Here is a 22,653-nt window from a genome sequence, read left to right as displayed (position 1 = left end):
TTTAAGTCTTTCATTTTCCATCTAGTTTTTATTTTGCCGGGAGGATAATTACCCCCAAATATGGATCTTTGTGACTCATTCCAATTTTTTTTATCATTTCTGAACTGAAGCCAGCTGAAGCCATCTTGACAAGTCTGAGCAAATAACATTCCTGGGGACTAATCCTATTTCCTAAAAGACTCTGAAAAGCTATTCTTTCGGCTAGTTGGCCCAAACAATTTTTTTTTAGAAGAAATGGGAAATTAAGTCACAAGATAGTCTGATACAAATCCTGCTGAAACCGGAAAGCAGGTTAGCTGGAGACAGTTGTGAGGGGTGGGAGAATAAGTGACCACAGCTCTCTGAATCAAGCAGTAAAATGATGGGGCCTGAGTTTGCCAGTGGCCCCCTCTGTGACCCTTGTGGGGGTGACATGCCTCAGGCCAGGAACAGTGGTTTCAGGCTGATAATTCTTACATCAGGTTTGTGTGAAAGGCTGTAAACTTCTGAGTAGGGAGGGAGCATGGAACTGAACCACCAGGGAACCCCAGGCTCACCCAGGCCACAGCAACAAGCCCTTTGTTCTCCTCATTCCCTGGCCTGAGGGCAGCCAAGCAGATTCCAGTTTCCAGCAAAGGCTGGGAAGGGGGGCAGGCGGAGGGTGTCCCTGCCCCAATAGCACGAGCCTGAGCCTGGTCACTAGACAACACTCTGTGTAGACCTCACAGACCTCAGGGGGCAAGCTTCCCCACGCCACAGCGGCCTCTCCCCAAAGGCCCCCAGCCAGGCACACACGAATGACAGGCCCTGGGGCTGGGCGCGGCAAGGGCGGGTGGGAGGACTGTTGCAAGGATCTGTCCCAGGGCAAGGGGATAGCCCATGCTAACTCCACACCCTGGTGGGCTGTGGAGCCAACAATTCTCACCCAACCAGCACCGACAGCTGAAGAGAAAGGGGGCACTTCCAGACACATCAAAGAGAAATTTGTGGCTTGAGGTTTATAAAGTAATTACAGGCTGCAAATGCCTCCCTTTCCACGTACGTGTCTGTCACTCAGCTTCAAGCACCTACTTCTTCTATAGGCCAGACTGAGAATTCTGTTCCCTCGAAGCCGGGTAGCAGGAGCTCTTGCCAGTATGCTGTGAAGACAGGGGCAGCACAAGCGACTGCGAACATGGGGAGAAGAGACATCAGCAAGTCCCTGGGCCCTTTGGGTCGTCGTCTCTGGGACCAGAACACACATGCCATGCTCAGGAAACCCAGCATGGGAATAAAAGTGGAAAAAAGAGCGCACTGTGTGGAGGCTGAAGGGACGGGGTACAGCCAGTGCTGTGAACAGGACTAGTCAGCCTGGCGAACAACAGCTATTTGCCTCTTACCACCACCATGCACTTGGAGAAATAAAGTTTAACAGCACAGGAAAAGAGCAGGAAAAAGAAAATCCATTCTGAGTGTAGAGTCCAGGACCGGCTGAAACAGTAACCCTATCCACGGAGAGCCTGGTAATAAAAGAACAGTCTCGAAACTGCTTTTCCTCCTGTTCATGTTCGCAGTAACAGCTGGATACATGCTAATTGCAAGACGTGCAAGAAAGAGCTCTAAGTCTAAAAGCAGGCACGCCGTAATCAGTCTCTCGCCAGCACGGTTTCAGACCCAAGTGTGATGTGCCACCGAGCAGGTCTATTTCCAACGTGCACTCACGGTTCCGCTTTGAGTGGGAGGCTCTGTGCTGTCACAGAAGAGCAGCACGCCGTTCCCTTCTTCCAGGTGCCTCGCCCAACGAGCAACGGCTCAGCCAGGGGTGTTCAGCCTCGGCACCACTGACACTTGGGCTGGATCACCCGCTCTGGTGGGGGGTCCCATGCCTGTGGGATGTTTAGCAGCGTCCCGGGTCTCTACCCACCAGATGCCCGTAGGTAGCATCCCACCCCCGCTGGCTGTGACAACCAAAAGTGTCTCCAGGCATTGCTGGATGTTCCCGGGGGAGGCACCATCACCCCCAGTTGAGAACCACTGGGCTAACTAAAGAGGGGCGACTCTCTCTTCCCCTCCCGACCCCACTCCCGAGAATCTCTACCCCTGGCCAGGAACATTTCTGAGCCATCTCCTCATCCACCAGCAAAAGACTTACCTCTTGTTCTGAGTGGTCTTCAGTAATACTTTTGACTTGCAAGACTTTCAGTCATTCAGAACAATGCTCTTACTGCCTTTGAAAAGAAGATCCTTTCCAGCTAAATTCTGGGAGGGGGTGGGGAGGAAGCAGGCAAATTTTCCTTTTAGACACATTTGTCTGTTTTAGTCCACAGAAGGCTCAGACACAGAATTCTCCACACCCAGGGTCAATGTGAACGGGAAGGGGCCTTGGGTACTTGCAAACTCACCTCCCCGACCCTTCTCTGTGCCACATTTTTACAAATGAAGAAACCAAGGTTTCGATGGGGGAAGTGACTTGCTCCAGGTCATACATATTTCCTAGTCTTCCTTTTATGGGGGCATAGGCCAAAATAATTCTTCTCTGCCCGATATGCCCAAAGAGCTTAGATCTCAAAGCACAGAGAACTTGTCGTGCTTTACAAGCAACGGTTTTGGCCAAACCCCACCAGTTAAGGAATGCAAATTTAAAAAATGATAGAATGCTGCAACCAATTAGTGCAAACAAACATTTATTGTGAAATATTCATCCTACCCTTTATTAGGTATTACATCATCAAAGCACTTTGTGGCAATGAAAATAGCTTTTTTACCCCTCTGATTCACCCAATATTCCATTAAAGCTGCAAAAAATGTGCAATCTGCTTGAAAAATAGGTTGCTCTTATTTACTCATTTGTGAAAAGTCAAAAATTAAAAAAGAAAACGATACTAGCTTACAGGGCCTCTAGAGCCAATTCGCCTTCCCGCTTCCCAACTACTCCCCCAAATAATTAACAAAGATAATTTGTTTTAAACGCCTTTTTATAAAACCAATGTACCTTTCCCCATATTATAATCATAAAAATTTTAAAAAGCCATTATTTACTTTCTTGGAAAAAAGGTGGCCAGCCGTTGTTTTTTGATCGGGAGCATGTGTATTTCCTGGGAGTTCACTTTCTTTAACTTTATGCTCCGGTTTTTGACGGGTTTCCTAAGGGGCTCCGTGCTTCCCATGGGCTCTTCCCCTTGGCTGTTGATGTCGTAGCCCTGAAGCACGGAGTCTTCTCTTTTGAAGGAGAAGTTTTTGGTGGACACGCCTGAGAGGCCTTTGACCTTGCCGCAGAAGATGGCAGGCATGGCGTCTTCCACCGAGACGATCACCTTGGCCGCCTGGGACTCGCTCACGATCTCAATGTGATTTTCGGCCTTGACCTCGCCGCTGGGTTGGTTGGGCTGGCTGGGCAGCTGGGTGGGGTTGCTGCCGCCCACGTGGCTATCCAGCAGAGCCGAGGCCCCGTGGACCGTGGCAGGGGCAAAGGGCACTTCCATGCCACCGGGAAGTTTCTCCATCGCGGCGTGACCTGGGCTGTCCACGGACCCGCTGCTGTCGTACAGTGTCTCAAGGCGAGGCTCAGATTTTCGGTGGGCTGCCAGCGACAGGTCTAAGGCCGCATCTTCCTGGCAGATAGGGGGACTGACTTCGCCAGTCTTAAGCCAGGGCACGGACTTCATGGAGAGATCCAGGGCCTCGTTCTCACTCCCCATCTTGATGACCGTGTGGCGGCTAAGCTGGAAGTACTCCCTCGGCTGCAGGATATCGAAGGGCTTCAGTTCCTCCTTCTCCAGAGGGGTCTGGGTGCCTTTAAAGGGGTGCAGGCCGAAGGAAGATGGTGGCTTGGGGAAACTGGAGCTGAGCTTTGATTCAGGACTCTGAGGCACTGGGATGGGGATGGGGATGGGGACCGGCACGGGCAAGGGGACGATCACGGGGTAGGGCACCAAGAGGGTGGCTGGAGGGACCAGGGGGGACAGGGGGGAGTTAAAGGGCTGGGGGGGCACAGGGGCATATCCGGGAGGAGGCTGGCAGGGTGGGGGGCCGAGAGCACCCTGTGAGGGGAACAGATTCTGGAGCACGGCTTCGAACGGCAACGTGGGCTCCTGCGGCTGGCTGGGGATCCGTAGGTCCAGGAGCTGGGGTTGGGCCTCAGGGTCCTCGGCTCCCTGGAACAGGTTGTTGTGGATGGCACTGGAGGAGCACGGGGCCTCCTGCGGCAGGACCAGAGGGGAGTTGAGGTGCTGGAAGACGTGCTGCTCCAGCACCACGGGCAGCTGCACAGGGCCCTGTGTGGTCATGACATACGTGGCATTGCCATTAGGGTTGAGCTCGGGCGCAGAGCTTCCCTCCACCTGCATGTGAATGGGCATCACCACCGGGCTCTCCCCGAGGCACAGGGGCTGCAGCACGGTGGCCGCCACCTTCAGGGCCATACCGCTCTGAGACTCGGCAGGGGGGTTCAGGATGGATGGGGCCGGCACGGTCACCAGGGCCTTCTTTACCAGGTCAGTGGAGTTGATGTTCCAGGCCTCGGTGGTGATGAGCTGGGCCATGCCATTCTCCAGTCTGTTATTGGCCAAGGCAGGAGAGGAGTCGGTCATGTCCATGGAGAGGTTCTGGGACCGCAGATCGTCCATCACTCGGCTCTGATGCCACTGGGCCTGCAACACAGAACGTGCGACGTGAACCTTCCGTCGGAGACTATTTGTAATTGCCTTAAGTGGTCTCTCCACATCTTTTAAAAGTCTCCGTATCTCGGTGAACCAGGGAGCACACCCATCTCTCTATGCATACATACATGTTATAGATATCTCCTAATATATACAAACACACCCAAATGATCAGCTGTGCACAGAGAGGCCCAATTTAACAGACGATGAAGCTATAAACACAGATGATGTAATGACTAAACAGCCAAGAGAGGTTAAACAGAGTATTTTTAAGCCTAATACTCAGCTTATATGTTTAGCTTTCACCAAACACAAAGTTCCATTCCACATTGCCGGACTGGACGGTTAGGATATGTGGAGATTTGACTCGTTCAAATTCAAATGGGCAGCAAAGACTTACTTTACTTGGAGAACAAAATAAAATCCCGTCCAATTAGAACATTCTTTTTTTTTTAAATTAACATATAATGTACTATTGGTTTCAAAGGTAAAGGTCTGTGATTCATCAGTCCTCCTTACATCACAAGCCCTCCTTAATGTAGAACGTTCTAAGAAAATGGAAGAGGGTCATTCCAATTATGGAAAAGCATTTTAAAAACTCTTTGTAGCAATAATTCTTCCCAAATTGGCTTGATGAAAAGAGCAGCGGTGCAATTTCCACAAGCATCATCACAGTTGTCTCACGGACTCCCTCTGACAAATGCCACCCCTTTTCCTCCCCATCACAGGAAAATCCACTCCACAGAGTTGGGCAGACATGGCATAATTGCATGAACGCTCACTGGGCCCAGGGTGGCTTTCCCTAATCAGCTCCTCTGTGTGACCCGTGACCTCTCCTAACTTCTAGCTGTCAAGAAGGGATGTTGCTGATTCTAGGGCTGGGGAAATGGAAGACCTGTTGGAAACAAACATCCTCCAAGGTGAGGTACTCTTTTCTGATATCCTCGGGACCTCTAGCCGCCTCCTGAGAGGCCAAAGGAACCCAGTGCGGGTGCTTCCTGGAGGAAGCAGGGCTGCCACTGCGAGATAGCTCTCCATGGAAACGCGTCCATATTTAGCCTCGTTGCCATGGAGAAGGCAGGCACCATGTCTAACTCAGGGATCTGTGCAGCCCTGGAGTCTGGTTGGGCTCAATAATAATTCAATAATCCTCAGGCTCACCAGGCAGGCGTTGGGCAACTCAGATTCTTGACCTCACCTGTTGGAGCTGTCTAGACTTTAGTCCCGGGGTCACCTCACGTCCTCCTTTCCTCACCCCCAAATTACCAGCACATCCTCCACAACAAGGAGGAGAGGCAGCCCAGCAGGCCATGGGAGTGGAAACAAACACACAAGGCCTCACTACGGGAAGGCAGCTTTAACAAATGAACAAAGGTGTGATATTTCCAGACAATCAAAATGTGTCAAATGCATAGAACACGGAGTTTCTCTGAAGCAGGAAGGGGGGGGGGCAAGGGGAAGGATGCTATGCAAACAACTCCGTAGGCGATGCCCTTGGCAGGGTCGCACTGTGGTGCCTCTGAGGGAGGGCTCCAGAGCCTGACTCTCTAGAGCCAGGGTGTCCTCCGGAAACCAGGAGGTGACCCAGCGTGTTGGCCAATAATTCCTTTAGGGCAGAGTAGGGAGGCAGCCCACCCCAGGGAAGCTGAGAGGGCTTACCCCAACTGAAGGGCCTGGTTTTTCCTGAGAGGAATGCTCCCTGATTTAGCCCCAAAAATATCATACCTCCAACACAGCATTAGTTCTCTCATTCCAGAATGCACACATGCATGCCTTCATTCACTCATTCAATTAATCGATCTGCTGAATGCCTGCTGCACACCAGCACTTCACTGGGGGGTTGGAGCGGCTGTCATGAGCCAGTCAGACAAGGTTCTTGCTTTAGTGGAGATTACAGGCCAGTGGGGCACATGTCTTTGAGTGGAGGAGAGATTTGCTAGCATGAGAAGGCATCAAAGTTATGCCAGGGGAGGCAACAACATCAGAAGGATGAAGCTTTGTTGGCCACTCAACTCACAGTCCTGTAAAGGCCCCGAGAACCTGAGGTGTCCTCCAGAAGGGTCTGCCCTGTCCCTCACAGGAACCAGAACTCCCAGGGAGAGGTGAGAAAGGGCTACAGGGAAGCTGGGATGGGACTGATGAGGACACAGACAGCAATGGTAAGAGAAGACACCCATGGCCACCCATCTGAGGTGGCTTCTGATGGCCTTCGAGGAAACTCACCAGGAGAAGTCAAGATATGTTCTGTGCCATATTTGGGCTTCCTGTGAGTTTAGGATTACCCAGCAGTAAGACTGCTTTCTTGTAATGGGCTGCACCTATCTGCCCTTGCCAACGAGACAGCCTCCCTCCATCTCTGCCCTTCACGCACCCCTGTCCCCTCTCAGACAGAGAAGGCTGATTTCTCAATGCTTCTTCCCCCAGCTCCTGGCACACACCTTCAGCTCAGCTGCCAGCTCTCACCTCTTCCTGTGAAAGCTCACTCTTCCCCCTGGCTGGCCCTGGTTCTAGGCCTTCTACTTCCCCAGAACTTCGTTATTCAGAGTGTGAGGAGGGGACCTTGCCAGGACAGAGGGCCACTGCTCCTTCCACAGATGGCCAGAGCCAATACTCACTGGGCATTTGCTATGTGCCAGGCCTCTGCCAAGAATGCTGAGAACTTTCCATGCATTACTTCACTTAATCCTCGGAACAACCCTATGAGAAGGGTACTATGATTATGCCCATTTTACTGATGAGAAAACTGATTTCCTAGGAATGTTAGATGACTAGGATAAGGGACACTGACGAGTTCAGGGTTAATCCCAGGCTTCTCCTCCAAGTGGGAGCTGTGAGGGCCACACTCTTTCATGTGTTTGGTTTCCTGGCAAGAACAGTCCTCTTCAACCTTTGCTTTAACACTGAGTGCACGCACCCGCAGAGCTGTATAACAGAGAGCACACGAATATAAGATTTCCTCATAGTGGTGGCCAGGTCCTTTCCAGAAAGTCATTGAACTACTTGTTTATTCTCTTTTGTCCACCAGGGCCCTCCTCTGTCCCTCTCACCAGGGAAGGAGCTGAAGGGTCACCGGAGTTTCTATCTGTGGGGAATACAGCCCAAAGCCCTGTTACTGGAGGGCAAGAAGGTCAGCATCCTCTACGCCTCGGCCTTCCCCAGACAGATGTCATGTGGGCGGGAGGGCATCTCAGCCCCTATGAGTTACAGGGAGGCCCTTAGATCTCCTTCTGCGGACTCAAGTCTCTGGGAGCAGGGCCGGGACAAAGGGGAAAGGAAGCACGGGCCCAATCTCACTTCCACGTCCTCCCACAAGACAGCTTTGGTCCCGCCTGACTACTCAGCCAAAGTAGCCCCCGTGAGCAGCCCCAGTCCCTTCCCTCAAGCACCGCTGGCCCGCTGAGAGGAGGCTTGTATTGGGCTACACCGGCAAGGGAGCCGGTAGCCCTGCCTCTATCATGCACCCTCCTGCCTCCCAGGAAGTTTCTTCTCTTTCTCTCTGTCTCCTTCCCCTATTGTTCATCCCACCACTGGGTGTCCGACTCTGAGTCAGCTGCTGGGAGCCCCGGGTACCCCCAGTGCGGGCACAGAGGGTGGCACTGCTGCATGAGCCAGTGCGGGAGGCCCTAGAGATACTCTGCAAAGAACAGCCAGCTCATGAGATGAGGGGTCAGAGGGCAAGCTGACAGGAGAGAAGGCGTCCTCACTGCTGAAGAGCATGGGGAGGCAGGCGTGCTAGGGACCATTTCAAATCAAGAGGAATCACGGGAGTCACCAACTAATGCTCAGGTGGAGGGGCACGACTTCCTCAGAGATGACAGGGAACATTTAGTTAAGGTTTTTCAAAACATCTTTTGCAAATGGGTTTAAATGAAGTCTCTGTCTTGCCTATGCCCATCACGATCGGGGATGGGGGGGGGTCCGTCAATGCAGTGTGGCCAGATGGGAAATGGGTAGTTTGGATCTGTGGGTCACTCTCAATCTCTTGGCCCTTGATCAGCTGCTGAGGCTGGAGGGCTGAGGTCCACCCGAGTACAGGCCACATGCCCCCCAGATGGAGACACTGGGGAAAAGTCTCAGGGCCCAGGGCAAACGAGGACGTGAGGAGAGGCTATCTGGGGCAGTAGTTAGGCTCAGAGAGACCTGTGGGGTCACAAAATTGTTATCTGAACCCCTTATCTAGTTATCACCAAGATCTAAGGGTACCAGAGAGGCAAGTTCTCCCTAGGATCTGTGTCTCAGCCTGGAACCCTCTTGGCCTCTACTCTCACCCAGCCAACTCTGACGCATCCATCAGATTTTGGGGTCTTATCCTCTGAGATCTCACCCCCACCTCACTGAGGTCCTACAGCACCCCAACTTGCCCTTGCCTGGTCCTGAGCCCCCCTCATACTGGGAATACCTAGTCATTCATTTCTTCAGGAGCAAGGGACTGCCTCAACTTTCTCTCTATCTGGTGAATAGTAGGTGCTCAGGAAACACTTTCTGAGTGAAGGGGCACATGAATGAGCATTTAGGCCTTTCTGAATCTGGTTTTTCCCGCCCGGCCTCTAGTTGCAGGCTCACCATTTATCCAATCATGGCATGTCAAGGCTAGCGGGGGCGCTCGAGCTCACATCTCCATCCTCTTCCTGACTCTCTTCACAGATGAGGAAACTGTGACTCAGAAAGTCTGACCAAAACTTGCCCAAGACCAGTTATTACAAAAGTCAGCATGCTCTCACTGTGATAAAAGCAGAGGGTCAGGCCCAGCGGCACCATGGAGGGTAACGCGACAGCCAGCCAGCCGCCTTCACCAGCCAGCGGCATGAGAATGAGTCCACCCTGGGTTCCCGTGTTTCTCCGGCACACCCAGGAAAAGAAAAGTGAAGTGAAGCCGTCTGTGTGCTGTTTTCCTTCTAAGGAGCTACATTCAGGAGGAAGCTGACCAGGGGCCTAACTCCGGGGCAGTCGGTTAGGGTCCCGCTCCACATCTGCGCCCCACCAGGTGCGGCCGCAAGCCATGCCTGCCTCTCAAGCCTCCTGCTTCCAGACTGTTGCACAAAGCACTCGTGGCACCCTACAGGCTTCCTCACGGATTGACATTTATATAATGAGGATTTGTTTATGGCTTAATTTAAAAAGAAAAAACACTTGAACACTCGGATAATTTAGACTAGTCTCCAAGTCCTAGAGTCCATCTAATTTCCTCATTATGGGCACTTATCACTAAGTCAGTCTCTCTTTCTCCCTCTCTCTCTCTCTCTCTCTCTCTCTCTCTCTCTCTCCCACACACACACACACAAACACACACACACACACACACACACACACACACACACACACACACTCCCACTCCCAGACAGCCCAATCCCCTCACCCTTAATGCCCTCTGCCATGTCCCAAATGATGCCGTGGGGCCCCCTGAAGAGCCCGCACCAACTCAAACTGAAGGAACTTCAAAACATGACTGTGAACTCCACGTTGACCCAAGACAGAGTCCTCAAGACCAATTCGGGTACAGTCTGGTTTCTGAGCAGGGAATTTGGATCTCAGTGGTCCAGATAATCTTCTAGAGAGGGGCTGAATTTTATTTTGTGAATTTACAACATTTTCGCCACAGACAACTACCAAGGTGATCACCAGGCTCTGGTCTGCAGAGCCCAGTGCCCCTGAGCAAACTCTTCATAGCTGGGAACCTGGGTGTGAGGAGCAGAGGTTATTCAACATAGTGAAGCAACTCAAGCCAGGGAGTACTGTCTGTCTGAGGTCACCGGAAGGCAAGCCCAACCTCAGGGGAAGTGATGATCTTAGTGACCTGGGCTGGCTGGGCAGCCTTCACCCCCAGGCCCTGGCCCTGCTCCTGAGTATGCCCTCTGTAGTCCCAACAGCAGGCAGATGGGACCTGTTCTCCTCTTCCACTGAAATTAGCCTCATCTAGATTTTTCTATCAAGATAAATTTCTTCCTCTAAAACATTCATTTAAATAGTACATCTTGATAATTCTCTTAAGATATGTATTTTCCAACTGTAAAATATTGACAGCTTTGATTTTTATGGAGCCTGTAGGCAGCTATCAATAATTTCAGGTCAAACTTGGACCGTCTATGCACTCGTTGCTCAAAGTGGGGTCCCTGAAGCAGCTGCAGCAGCATCTCCTGGGAGCCTGCTGAGAAATGCAGGCTCTTAGGCCTCACCTCAGACCTCCTGAATCAGAATCTGCACCTTGACAGGCTCCTCCCAGGAGGTTTGAGGGCACGCATGTTAAAGTCTGGCAAGTTCTCGCTTAGCGCTGGTTCTCAAATATGGCTGCACGTTAGAATCGCTTGGGAGCTTTTAAAAACTACTGATGTCTGCCCCCCCTCCCAAGACTCTGATTTAATTAGTCTGGGGCACAACTGGGACATTGGGGTTTTAAAAAATTCCCTAGGTGATTCTAACATACAGTCAGGTTGGGAACTCTTAATCCAGAGGCCAGAACACGAGGCAGCTGTCGACCAACCTTCCTAGTGACGGATCTGGCTTCGTGCTTCACAGAAAAAACTAAAGCCATCAACCCAAACTCCCTCAACTTCTCCCCAGCTCTCACAGTGTCTCCCCAAGTTCCCCTGCCCCTGGGAAAAGGTGATATGTCTCTCCCTCTTGCAAGGCTGACTTGGCAGAGACCTCTGCTAAGAATCCTGCCCCGCCAAGCGCTCTCTCTTCTGAGTCTATTTTCTGCTTTCAATCCAGTACTTCAAGTACACCCTCAGTGACTGACTTAATTCTGTAGAAAAATCACTCACCACTTACTAGGAATTACATGAGAAATGCATAATTTTCACCCTTTAATACAACATGGATATGGTTTCACCATTCAGGATCTGATATGCACTAAATATCTAAGAAGTAATTCCAGCTGGGTAAAAAATGGTTTTGCTCTCCCCATAGGGTGTAATAATTGTTACTTGCCCCAGTGATTCGATTTTTTGAGCTTTAAACACCAGCACAGAGCCGATCTACTGGTGCTGTGAACATAATTACCACGTGAACGTGTTCCCAAATTAGTGAAAATACAGAGAATACACAAAATAGTTGCCCGCCTCAGAGCTGACTGCCTTTTATATCCAGAGACCCACACAGCCCTCCAAAAGAAATATGACCACCCAGGTGAGCTTTGGAAATGAATTCCCCGACAGGTCACTTCATTTATGAAAACTGGTGGCCTTATGGTTTCGGACTGAGTCTCCCCTTCCGTTAGGTGGGCAGTGGCTGTGGGCAGTTCTGCAGAGCACAGACTGCCAATCTCAGCTCTGATGTGATGCTGGTGAAACATGGCGGAGGTGGGTGAGTCAGGAGGAGCAAGCGGGGCCCTGAGCATCATCGACACCAGGGCCTTCCAAGGTCTTCCTGGGAGCAAGGTAAGGTCCCCATAAAACTCATTTATGTTCAGTTTGCCATCTCAGCCTTCTTATCCCCATTCTTCTATTTTATAGCACATGCGCAATAGATCAGTACAGGAAGACATATCATCCTGTGTGTGTGTGTGTGTGTGCTGGGGAAGTGTGCCATTTTCTTCTGATAGGAGTGCAAGAATGAAAATGCTGCAACTCAGTAGGAGAGATGATGACGTTCTCAAGGCCCAGCAAAACTTCCAGGTCCCCCTTGCCTGAACAAGGCTCGGGGTCACTGGCCCAGTTCACCTCTCCATTTTGCCGAGCAGGAAGCTGTGGCTCAGAGGTTGTAGAGTGCACCTCCTCCCAAATCCGTGCTCCTCCAGAAGCACAGCCCTTCACCCACGGCTTTGGTTGCAAAGGCCATTTGAGTCGAAGGGGTCCCTTGCTACCTCTCTGACGTAACCAGCATTGAACCCAAGTCCGTGGGATAGTCTGATTCAACCATCAAAATATCTATATATAGTCTGATATAGTTTGATGGGTAAGGAGCTAGATTAAAAAAGATGAAATAAACTCTTGACTCCATGATACCTAATAGACAAGTGATTGAAACAGAAGAGATGAGTTCAAGACATAGACACACAGGGGTGCCTGGGTGGCTCAGTCAGTTAAGTGTCTGCCTTTGGCTCAGGTCATAATCGTGGGGTCCTGGGATCGAGCCCTGCATCGGGATCCCTACTCAGTGGGGAGTCTGCTTCTCCCTCTCCCTCTGCAGCTCCCCCTGCTTGTGCTTTCTCTCTCTCTGTCAAATAAATAAATAAAATCTTTAAAAAAAGACACACACACACACACACACACACACACACACGAGGTTTTCATGACTGTGGGAAAGTCACTTTATGTCCCTGGAACTCAGTTTCCTCTTTTATGATATGGAGTACTGCCCTGCTCTCATAATGGGAAGGAAGTTAACTCAGGCCTCCCTCGAGTGAGTGGTGCCTGATGGGAAGGAGTCAAACTTGGCCTTCTAGGAACTGCTGCAGGGCCATGAAAGATGGGGAAGTGTGAAGGAGAATTGGGAAGAAGGGAAGTGCACAAAGTGGTGGGGGTAGGTCTTTCTGGGGCCACTCCCAGGACCACTGAGAAGACTCACTCCCATCCTCCCAAGTGCAAAGGCCCCAGGGGGGATGAGGGGCACAGCCTGGGGGAGGGACCATGAATGGTGAAGAGAGAAGTTCTAGTTCATCTTTTTTTTTTTTTTAAGATTTACGTATTTGAGAGAGAGAGAGAGTGCACATGCGAGCACGGGGAGGGGCAGAGGGAGAAGGAGAGAAGCAGTCTCGCTGTTGAGGGGCTTGATCTCACGACTCCAAGACCATGACCTGAGCCAAAATCAAGAATCAGGCGCTTAATTGACTGAGGCATCCAGGCACCCCTCCAGTTCGTCTTTAAACCAGGCCAGGCAAGAAGCGAAGGCTAAAAGGAAGGGAGAAGGTACGAAGCTTTTTTCAGCTTCAGTCAGAGTATGCTTTGTTTCTCTGGGGATTCAACTGCCCAGAGTCAGGCAGTGTCTGTGGGTTGAAGACATCACAGCACTGGCAAAGAACCTACCCCATGCCAAACATGCCTACTCTGTGGTCTCTGCAGGGTCTCAGGTTATGGCTGGGCCTCGCCAGGTAAACAGTCAGTTGAAATGCAAAATATTAAAGCTAGACAAATCTGAAGATTATAGGGAAAACTTCGCAACTAGAGCCAAGAGCACACAGGCCTGGTTTTCTGTCAATGACTTTTGCTGGGTCCCACTAGAGCACAGGAGGGATCTGGGAGACTGGCTGGGGGCGGGCACCATGGGGTTGCCCGGCCTCCTTTCTTGCCCAGGTGCAATGTCAGATGTCTTTGCATTTACGATCTCATTTCATACTCTCCATTACCTCTGGCCTGCCCACAAGGGCCGACGGCGGCCCTCGGGCCACGCAGGACTGGGTGAGGGGTAGAATAGGCACGAGGTGCTCCTCCATTCATGTATTTATTCTTTCAAGAACTATCTGAACACCTCCTGTGTGCCAGGTATGTGTTTCCTATCCCTCTACCCTGGTACTGTTTTCCCCACAGGCCTGTTGCCTTCTGCTGTGGCTCAGTTCCCAGAGGATTAACCACTTGGTGTTCTCGCAGGGTTAACTGCTTCTACTGGGGCTCCTTCAAGGCCCTCGTTTCCTGCAGAGGTAAAGCAGTAGGTCCCTATGGGAAGAACACCAGTCCCGAGACAGCGGTGGGAAGAGACGTTAGCGCAAGGACCTCTCTAAAGTAGAGAAGAAATGCTTATTTTCCAGAAACTACAAGGCAGGAAGCACTCTCCTCAAGTCTTGGTGAACCTCGGAATCATGGGGAGAAAAATCCGGAAGAACTGCTGTTGGGGGCAGGTGACGCTCACCTGGACAGTGGGCTGGGAGAGTCAGTAAGTGTGTGCCCCTGCATTTGGTCAAGGTTACCCAGCCTTTGGCTGGACACAGAGAACCCCAAACACCCTCAGGCGCTGGTGCCCGAGTGGCCACCTTGTGCAGGAGCGCAGGTCTCATTTAAGGTCTCGGGCCAGTGTCTGTCATCTTAAAAAGCTATGGTGTTTGGAGATTTTTTATTTTATTTTATTTTTTTGCAATAAAGAAACCTCTTCACTACAGAACAAAGAGGGGGAAAAACCTGCCTCTGGAAGAGAAAATACTTCTAATTAGATTGAGATACAAAGGTTAAATTTTTGTTCTGGGAAAAGGACTGTTTATAATCCCGTGTCATTAGCAGGACATTTTCCAGAGACTAGAGTGCCAGAAATAGACCCTTTGAGGGGTCACTGGAAAGAAGGGGTGTAGATTTGTGAAGTCAAAGGACTGGAGTTCAGATTTTCCCTTTTCCTAAAGCATGTGAGCCCCTCACCAACTACCAGCATAGAAACAGTACCAGCCTCACCCTGGGCACTGGGCCCCGCATGAGAGTGGTCGGAAGGACAAGCTTTGAACTCAGACAGGCCTAGGTTCAAATTTTAGCTCTGTGTAGCTTTGCTAGCTGTGTGGCCTTGGGCAAGTGAGTTCGAAGCCTCGATCTCCCTCTCTGCAAAATGGCGATTACAGACCTGCGGTGGTCGTAACAACAGAAGGAAACAGCCCATGTAAAGTACTTGGCACCATGCTGGGCACATGGAAAATCCTCCACAAAACATGGCTATCGTCACCGCCACCACCATCATCATCGTCAGGACCACTGTCCCCGTTGTCATCATCATTCTCATAGTCAAAGCTGTCATCATCACCATCATCATCGTCATCTTGCCACCGGTGTCACTGTCATCATCTTCAGATCCACTGCTCGTATTTCTTCTGAGCGTCTTAGATAGCATTACAAATGCTCCTGGTGGGTTTGCACATTAAGCTCCCAAGTTAGAACCTTGTTTGTTTGAAGATTTATTTTTAAATCAGCTGCAAGGGACTGGGAAGGCATTTGACATAGATAATGTTACACCTGACAGTGAGGTCTCCACAAAAATTCACTTAGCCCCCACCATAGCTAAAGTACCGAACAGGTGCAGCGAAAAGAGGAAGCAACGCTATGGCGCAACTGGAAGTGAAAGACAATGGAAAAACAACGAAATAGAAAAATCTAGTTCTCATTCAGGCTGATAGGCTGGGGGAGGAAGAGGCGGTGGCCAGAGCCTTCTGTATCTTGAATATGGACTCAGGAGAGTTTACTGCTGATTGGCTACAAGGCATAGTTTCACTTTAGGCCCTACAGGCTCCATCCTCCTTGGCACAAGGGCCCAAGCGGCTCTCCTCTCTAGCTTATCAACTGCATTGGGGTCATTTCCTCACTCGCCAGAGGAACAAAAACAAAGTAGGGATGGAACGGCAGAGGAAGAGGGTAAGGACAAGAGGGAGAGAGAAAGTAAAGGGGTTTTCTGAGATACTCGGGCAAGAGTTAAAGGAAAGAAGGGGGGAGACTATTTAAAAGTAGGTGTAAGTCCAAATGAGAGAACAGTTGCTCAGTTGGAGGAGAGAAGACCCTGAGAGACTGGGTAAAGCTGGGAGAAAAGCACCCATCTGGTCACCAAGGGACGCTGCGAGCCACAACAGCTCGATCACTGTGCAGCATGGTGGAGGGAGAGGTGGGACTGGAGCTTCTCAGTAGAATGAGGACTTGGAGAAGGTAAGAAATTGTTCACTGGCACTAAAGGTACAGAAGAAAGGTGATCCCAATTTGGGGAACTCTTCTCCCATGCTTTTAAAACTACCAAGCACATTCACCTGTGACTTGGCTGGGCTGTCAGTTCTAGAAAAAAACGAACATTTATCTTCTTTTGATGCCTGATCTCCATTCTTGCCTACCCTCTCACCCCTCCTTGCTTGGTCAGAATAGGGTTTCCTCCATGAAAATTGGATTTTCCAGAAAGAAGCTGATAAAGTCATTTTCACTGAGGTCCAGGACTGCTAGGTTCAAGGATTATGTTTCCTTTATTGGTATAATAAATACAATTCAATCAGTGGACAAAGTTATGGACAAAGAAAACTCTAATCTAGGGGTTTCAGATACCAGTCATGGGGAAGGATCTTCCCATCTTGAGATCTCTCCATGGAGGCAAGAACCGACAACTACGACCAAGGTTGCTGGCTCCAGTAGAAGGCATCTGAGGTTCAGAAAAGGGGGTGGGATGTGCCCTCAACCTCTAAGCACTCAAGACTAAGAAAGGAAGTGAATGGGAGTCAAGTATTCATTCCTTTATAGACTCAACCAGCAAACACTTACCGCTCCCTCGCAGAACCTCCTGAGTACATGCCTGCCGGACACAAAGACTTGAGCAGCGTCCGAAGTTGTCCTCACTTCATGGCACAGGGCCCTGCGGCTGAATGTCCTACCTCTTCAAAGTCTGCTTTCTGTCTTCCTAGGTTTCCACGCAGAAGTCAGGGGCTCTCAAAGGGCCCCGTCCCTACGTATAGCATGTTACCGCAGTGCTGCAGCCACGGTGGAAACTTCCTAACTGCCACCAGTGCTGATGGATACGGTGGGCAGAGAGCTGCTGCCTTTTGATGGACCCAACTGGCTAGTTGTCTGAGTTTGCGTTGCTCCATGAACAGACTGTTTTGCCTGGAAGTAGTTTATTTGGGAAAAGATCCCAGAAAATACCAGTAGAGGAACGAAGTAGTGAGGCATAGAAGAGAAGGAAGCCAATTTATCAGCTAAGTTACCACTGTGGGCAACTAGGACTCAATTCCACTGGGGGATGCTGGGAGGCAGTGGAAACCACAGGCCTCAGAGTCGGGGTGTTTATTCACCAACCCCCATCCGTAACAGGTCAAGGGCTGCTCCCTTGATGATGTGTTAATTCCCTGGCCTTTCGAACTAGCCCGGCAGGTGGCCTAGTGTGCTCCTGGGCTGGGGGGGGGGGGTGTCCTTAAGAAAGTCACAGCTATTTGCAGTAAGCAGCCTTCAGGGTACAGAGGCCAATCTGAGGGGACAGGGGGTGGGGGACAAACCATGCCTGCTACACCAGCCATGCCCCGGAAAGTGCTTATGTGAAGACCCAAATGTCACCAATTCAGGCCACCATGGCCAGGTGTTTTCCCAATGGGTGACACTCTCTATGACCCTGTGAAAAAGACCCTGTGTTATGTGACAATCTCCAAGCCACAGAAGAACCAGCTCCCGAGAAGTGCGCTTCGAGGTCTCATAAAGAGCCTAGCACAAGAGAAGGCCACAGACAGCTCTCGTTCCAGAAGCAAAATGGTCCAGAGATAGTCAGCTTGGTTAATGTGTTCCTTTGCTAGAATATAACTGGGGCCCTCGGGAAAGTTGGTTTAATCATATTTGTGCTGGCTGGAACGCTAGATGTTCCTGCAATGAGTCATAGAGGGAGTTTCTCTTCTGGTGATCTTATGTTCCAACTCAGGGACCAAAAAACAATAAATAAACAAACGCCACTTCACTTCATCAGCTGCATCCCGCCTAAAAATAAAAATAATAGCAGCCTTGACCTGAGAAGTGCACAGACAATGCAGGAAGAAGAGGGTGGGGAATGCTCATCTTTTAAACAGGGAGCCTTCCTTCGGGAATTCTGTTTGATCAGAAGCATCCCTCTGCCTGGAGGTGAGCTCTTTCAAGAGCAGAATAACCCACTGCAGAATCTTAGGGTTGGTGAGCCTCTTGAAGTCCTAGAAATTTACTCTATTTCTCTGAAAGCAAGTCTTGTCATTGCAGCTAATAGAGCATAAACAAAGCGAGGCTGGGATGGGGGGAGGCCAAAGCTGCTGTATAACATCTGTCTGGTTGACGACGAAGATTATAGGTGTTATTTCCTATTTTCTTTCAGGGAAGAGTTCTTTTGGAATTCATGTGTTTACACACACACACACACACACACACACACACACACCCCGCACAGCAGGTGAGCAGGAATGAGGCCACCTGTTGTCCCTGTAACTCTCCAACCAGAATTCACGTGCAGTCTACTTTGTCCTCACCTATTGCACCTCCGAGTTCCAGTCATCAAACCTTAATCGCTGGAGGTGCCACACGGGTCAGAGCTCAACACAGGAGACAGTGGAATGGAGTGGGGAGTTCCAGAAGTGGGGGAGGAAAGGTGCAGGAGGAAATGGGTGTGTGGCCTGGCCAGGGCTGAGCCCAGGGCTGGTGAGGGCTTCAGGGAGAGACAGGGTGCTATGAACTAGAGAGGGTGTCTGGCTCTTCCACAGGGGGTGAAAAGCTGCCTTATGCCCCAAAGGACTGCCAACTGAACCCACACAGTTTTGATGTCCTCACAGATTCTGACCAACAAAATGCCATGATTCAGTAGAGAGACCATTGCGTTGGGAGGAAAAGAGAAGTAGATTAGTTTGCAGGGCTTTGCTAGTTCCTTCTCTTCTCTGCCTCTGTCTGCCTCTCTGACTCTCTCTCCCTCTCCCAGTACGCGCAGGCTCACAACATGATACTAATAAACTATTCACTAAGCATTTACTTATGTGCCAGGCACCCTGCTAGGTATTTTACACTCACTTTCGCATCTCAGTGTCTCAGAAACCCCAGCAGATCAGTACCACCCTGGTGTGAATTGGTTTGTTGATTTTTTTTTTCCTTCAGGAACTGAGCCGTGAATCCCCAGGGAATGACTATTTTGATGGGAAGGAGGGCCAGAGCTTTGCACAACGTGAACAACATTTAGTACAGAGAAGACAGGTCTGGGGGAGGTCGGGAAAACAGAGGGTGAAGGTTCCTGGCATCATGTGTAGGGGTAGATGGGGCTGGGGAAGGGCAGGAAGGGAGAGAGAAGGGGAAAGTGTCTTCTCGTCCCTGGCCAGAGCCTAGAATTCCTTGGTCTGCTCCTGCACCTGGGACAGGCCCAGCCCTGAGCTCCTCCCTCCACCAACACTGCTGCAGCCAGCCACTGCTGGCCCCCGAAGAACACAGGAGCTCCCATTTCTTTCCCATTTCTCTTCCTTCCTACACCTCTGGACAAGCATGCATCCCAGGCAGGGATTCATTCCCATCCTTCCCAGGAGTATACTTCATCCCTGGCTGACTGGCCAGCTGTTCACCATACCTATTTCCTGTTCTGCCTAGACTACATTTCCCAGCCTCCCTTGCAGTTAGGGGGGCCATGTGCCTGAGTTCTACCCGACAGAATGTGGGTGGAGGTGATGCGCGCCACTTCCAGGGCTGGCTCCTACAAACCTTCCATACATGATGCTCCAGTCCCTTCCTTCTTACCTGAGCTTGATGCACAGGGGCCTCTTGCAAGCTACTTGTTGGAGATAGCGGAGCCACAAGATAGAAGTGCCTGCACGCCTAAATCACAGTTTGGAGGAGGGCCACCTGCCATCAGGAACATGCGTTTTGGGATTTTTGTAAGTGAGACATGAACTTATATTGTGTTTGAGCCATGACACACTTCCAACTTATTTGAAACAGCAGCTAGCATTACTTTAATTGACACCATCAATGCTTCCTGGGACCCACTCTGCACGGTGACTACTAAGGACAGACTGACTTGCAGCCTTAGAATACCTTGAACCCTACTAGCTGAGAACCAGAGCTGCAGAAGCAGCCCAAGTGCTCAGAGCCCAATTCTGAGCTGCTCTGTGCTAACTTTTCTGCACTAAAAGCACGGACACCTTTGGCTGTTCTTTCTGACTTGAATTAATTTATTAACATGGACAATTTTTTGCTTGGGTCCTGCATAAATATCCATGGAAAGAGTCCATTTCACAGGCACTCACAGAGCTGGCAGGGTTGAGAGAGAGCAGGAGGGGGAAGCTAGCTTCACAGAGCAAGAGGAGCAGGACTTTCAGTGGCCTTCGTCCCTGGAGCCCCACAGGCGGCCCTCGTCCGTGTGAGTGGGTGTGGGCGTGGGAGGGAGATGAAGTGGGGACCTGGCACGACACAGGCCGAGAGACCTGGGAAGCTGGGGTACTTGGCACCTGGCCAGAGGAAACCGCCAGCACCACAGCACCCCTTCTCTCTTTGTACCCTTGGATGTTTTGTTGGTTTGCGGAGGAGGAAGGCCTGGGATTTCTGCCATTTCCCCAGTCACACCAGATTCTTTATTGGACAGGTTCCTGTGGATTTGCCTTTAGGGGAGCTCATCATCTATGGCTCGAGGGTCTGGGCCAGCTTTCCCTTCGTGCCCTCCATAACTGATTTTCGAGGCAAAGACTGCCCATTCAATAGTATCCTCCCCTCTACCAACCACTGAAGTTTCACTGCTAGCAAGCTTTTGCTTTGTGTTCAACATTACTGATCTCTTTCTGGGTTCCTCTCCAAAATACTGATCTGTCTAAAGACTTTGGGACACTGCCACTTTGGAGTGGACTGATCACAACACTTTCTACACAGAAGAGGCACCAGCACCTACAGTGGGACATTTCCTGTCCATGATTCAGGTGGAAACCCTAACCCTGTCAACCAGCGTTGTCATCAAGCCCACACACCTGGGGGGAGGGGTGGCTGCAGTGGGGAGGATGTTTGTCAACTCGAGTTCTAATCAGCAAGACGGTTCCCAGAGTGCTACCGGAGTTCCAGTTATCTCTTCATTTCCATCAGTACTTGAGGCTTGACTACACAGCACAGGGAATATTAGAACTCACAGGTGGTAAAATGGGTAGCTTGCTAATTAGCATGAGGACCGTAAGAAATGGGTAAAATAGTGGCATTTGAGATATACGGATTAGCGAAAACATTTTAGAGGTGCTCCCTGCCTTGTGTACGTAGGGCTGAAGAAGTCAGGAAAGCGCATAGCCAGCACCCCCAGGATGGTTCTGATGCTTCCCACCAAGCTGGCCCCATGCCTGCCAATTGGTTTTGGAGGATTTCCAGTTGCCTTGCCAAAATTCTGCCTTGGAAATACTGTTTTATCTGCATCGAGTGGAGCTTTCATACCATGTGTGGTCACAGCAGCAGAAAAGACAAGCAGCTGGGACTTCCTAGAACAGGCTTATGAACTGGTCTGTGCCTGCTGGCTACTTACATGTTAGTTTCTCACTGGCTGTGTGTGCCCACGCAGGCGCAGAGCACAATTTGCCCGGAGGCTGGTCCTAGGGCTGTCACAATGTGGTTCTGAGCTCTCTGTGTAGGAGCCCCTCCCTTCTCCACTCTGGCTCTCTTGCCTGCCTCCTTCTCTTGCCCTGCCTTGCCTCTCTGGGGGCTCTGGCCTTCAGCTTGCCCTGTGACAGCCTGTAGACAATGCCCTCAGGGTTCGAGGCAGTGCTTCAGGGACAGGGATGATGAGCAGAAACCTTCCGTCCATAAAAATGTAACACTTGGCTTCCCCTCTCACAGGACCTTTTCAGTGTCTGAGCTGGCATTGACTGACATGCTTGAAAATTCTTAAAATTGTCCTTTAAAATAAAAAACTAAGGGATCCTATCACATCCATTAGAACAACTAAAATAAAAAAGACCAACACCAAAAGTTGGAGCAACTGGAGTGCTCATACACTGCTGGCTGAATGGTATAGTCACTTTGGAGAACCGTCTGGGAGTCTCCAATGAAGTTAAACAACTGTCCACCCTCTGGCTCATCAATTCCACTCTTAGGTATCTTCCCCAAAGAAATGAAAACATAGGGGCACCTGGGTGGCTCAGTCAGTTAAGGGTCTGCTTTCGGCTCGGGTCATGATCTCTGGGTCCTGGGATCAAGCCCCACATCAGGCTCCCTGCTCAGCGGGGAGTCTGCTTCTCCCTCTGCCTGTCCCTCCCCCCGCTCATGCACGCTCTCTCTCTCTCTCTGTATCAAATAAATAAATAAATAAAACCTTTAAATAAAAAAAAAAGAAATGACAACATATAGTCACAAGAAGAGTTGTACACAGATGTCTGGCCATAAAAGGCATGAAGTGGAAACCCAAATGTCTGTCAACAGATGAACAGATAAACACAGTGTGCAACACCCACACAGTGGACTTCTACTCAGCAATGAAAAGCAGTGAACTCCTGCCACATACAACAACATCCCTGAGTCTCAGAAACAGTGTGTCTAGTGAAAGAAGCCACACACAAAAGTGTACATGCTATAAGATTTCATTGACACAATATCCAAAAACAGGCCCAAAAAATGTATGATACAAATCAGACAGTGGTTGCTATAGGGGAGGGGGAGGGAAAAGGACTTTTCTGGGGTGACAGGTATGTTTTATAGCCTCTTCGAGACAGCGA

The 22,653-nt window shown here is 50.4% G+C and overlaps 1 protein-coding gene across 4 annotated transcripts in view; it reads right to left on the bottom strand.

The window, feature by feature from the left end:
* Positions 1-2,625: 2,625 nt before the first annotated feature.
* Positions 2,626-22,653, bottom strand: part of RAI2 (retinoic acid induced 2) — a 60,999-nt gene continuing 40,971 nt past the window's right edge. For 2 of the 4 annotated variants that reach the window (XM_045778020.2, XM_045778019.2), the window contains exon 2: positions 2,626-4,607. In XM_045778020.2, coding sequence (XP_045633976.1) covers positions 2,994-4,583 — 1,590 coding nt within the window. In that variant the 5' untranslated portion in view covers positions 4,584-4,607 and the 3' untranslated portion in view covers positions 2,626-2,993. The remainder of the gene's footprint in view (positions 4,608-22,653) is intronic. The other 2 variants (XM_045778021.2, XM_045778023.2) reach the window with 2 other exon arrangements.

This window comes from Ursus americanus, chromosome X (assembly GCF_024610735.1).
Source record: "Ursus americanus isolate L20-20 chromosome X, mUrsAme1.1.p, whole genome shotgun sequence".
Taxonomy (NCBI): domain Eukaryota; kingdom Metazoa; phylum Chordata; class Mammalia; order Carnivora; family Ursidae; genus Ursus; species Ursus americanus.
The sequence above is the reverse complement of the archived record's forward strand: the minus strand, read 5'-3'. Positions and strand labels throughout refer to the sequence as shown.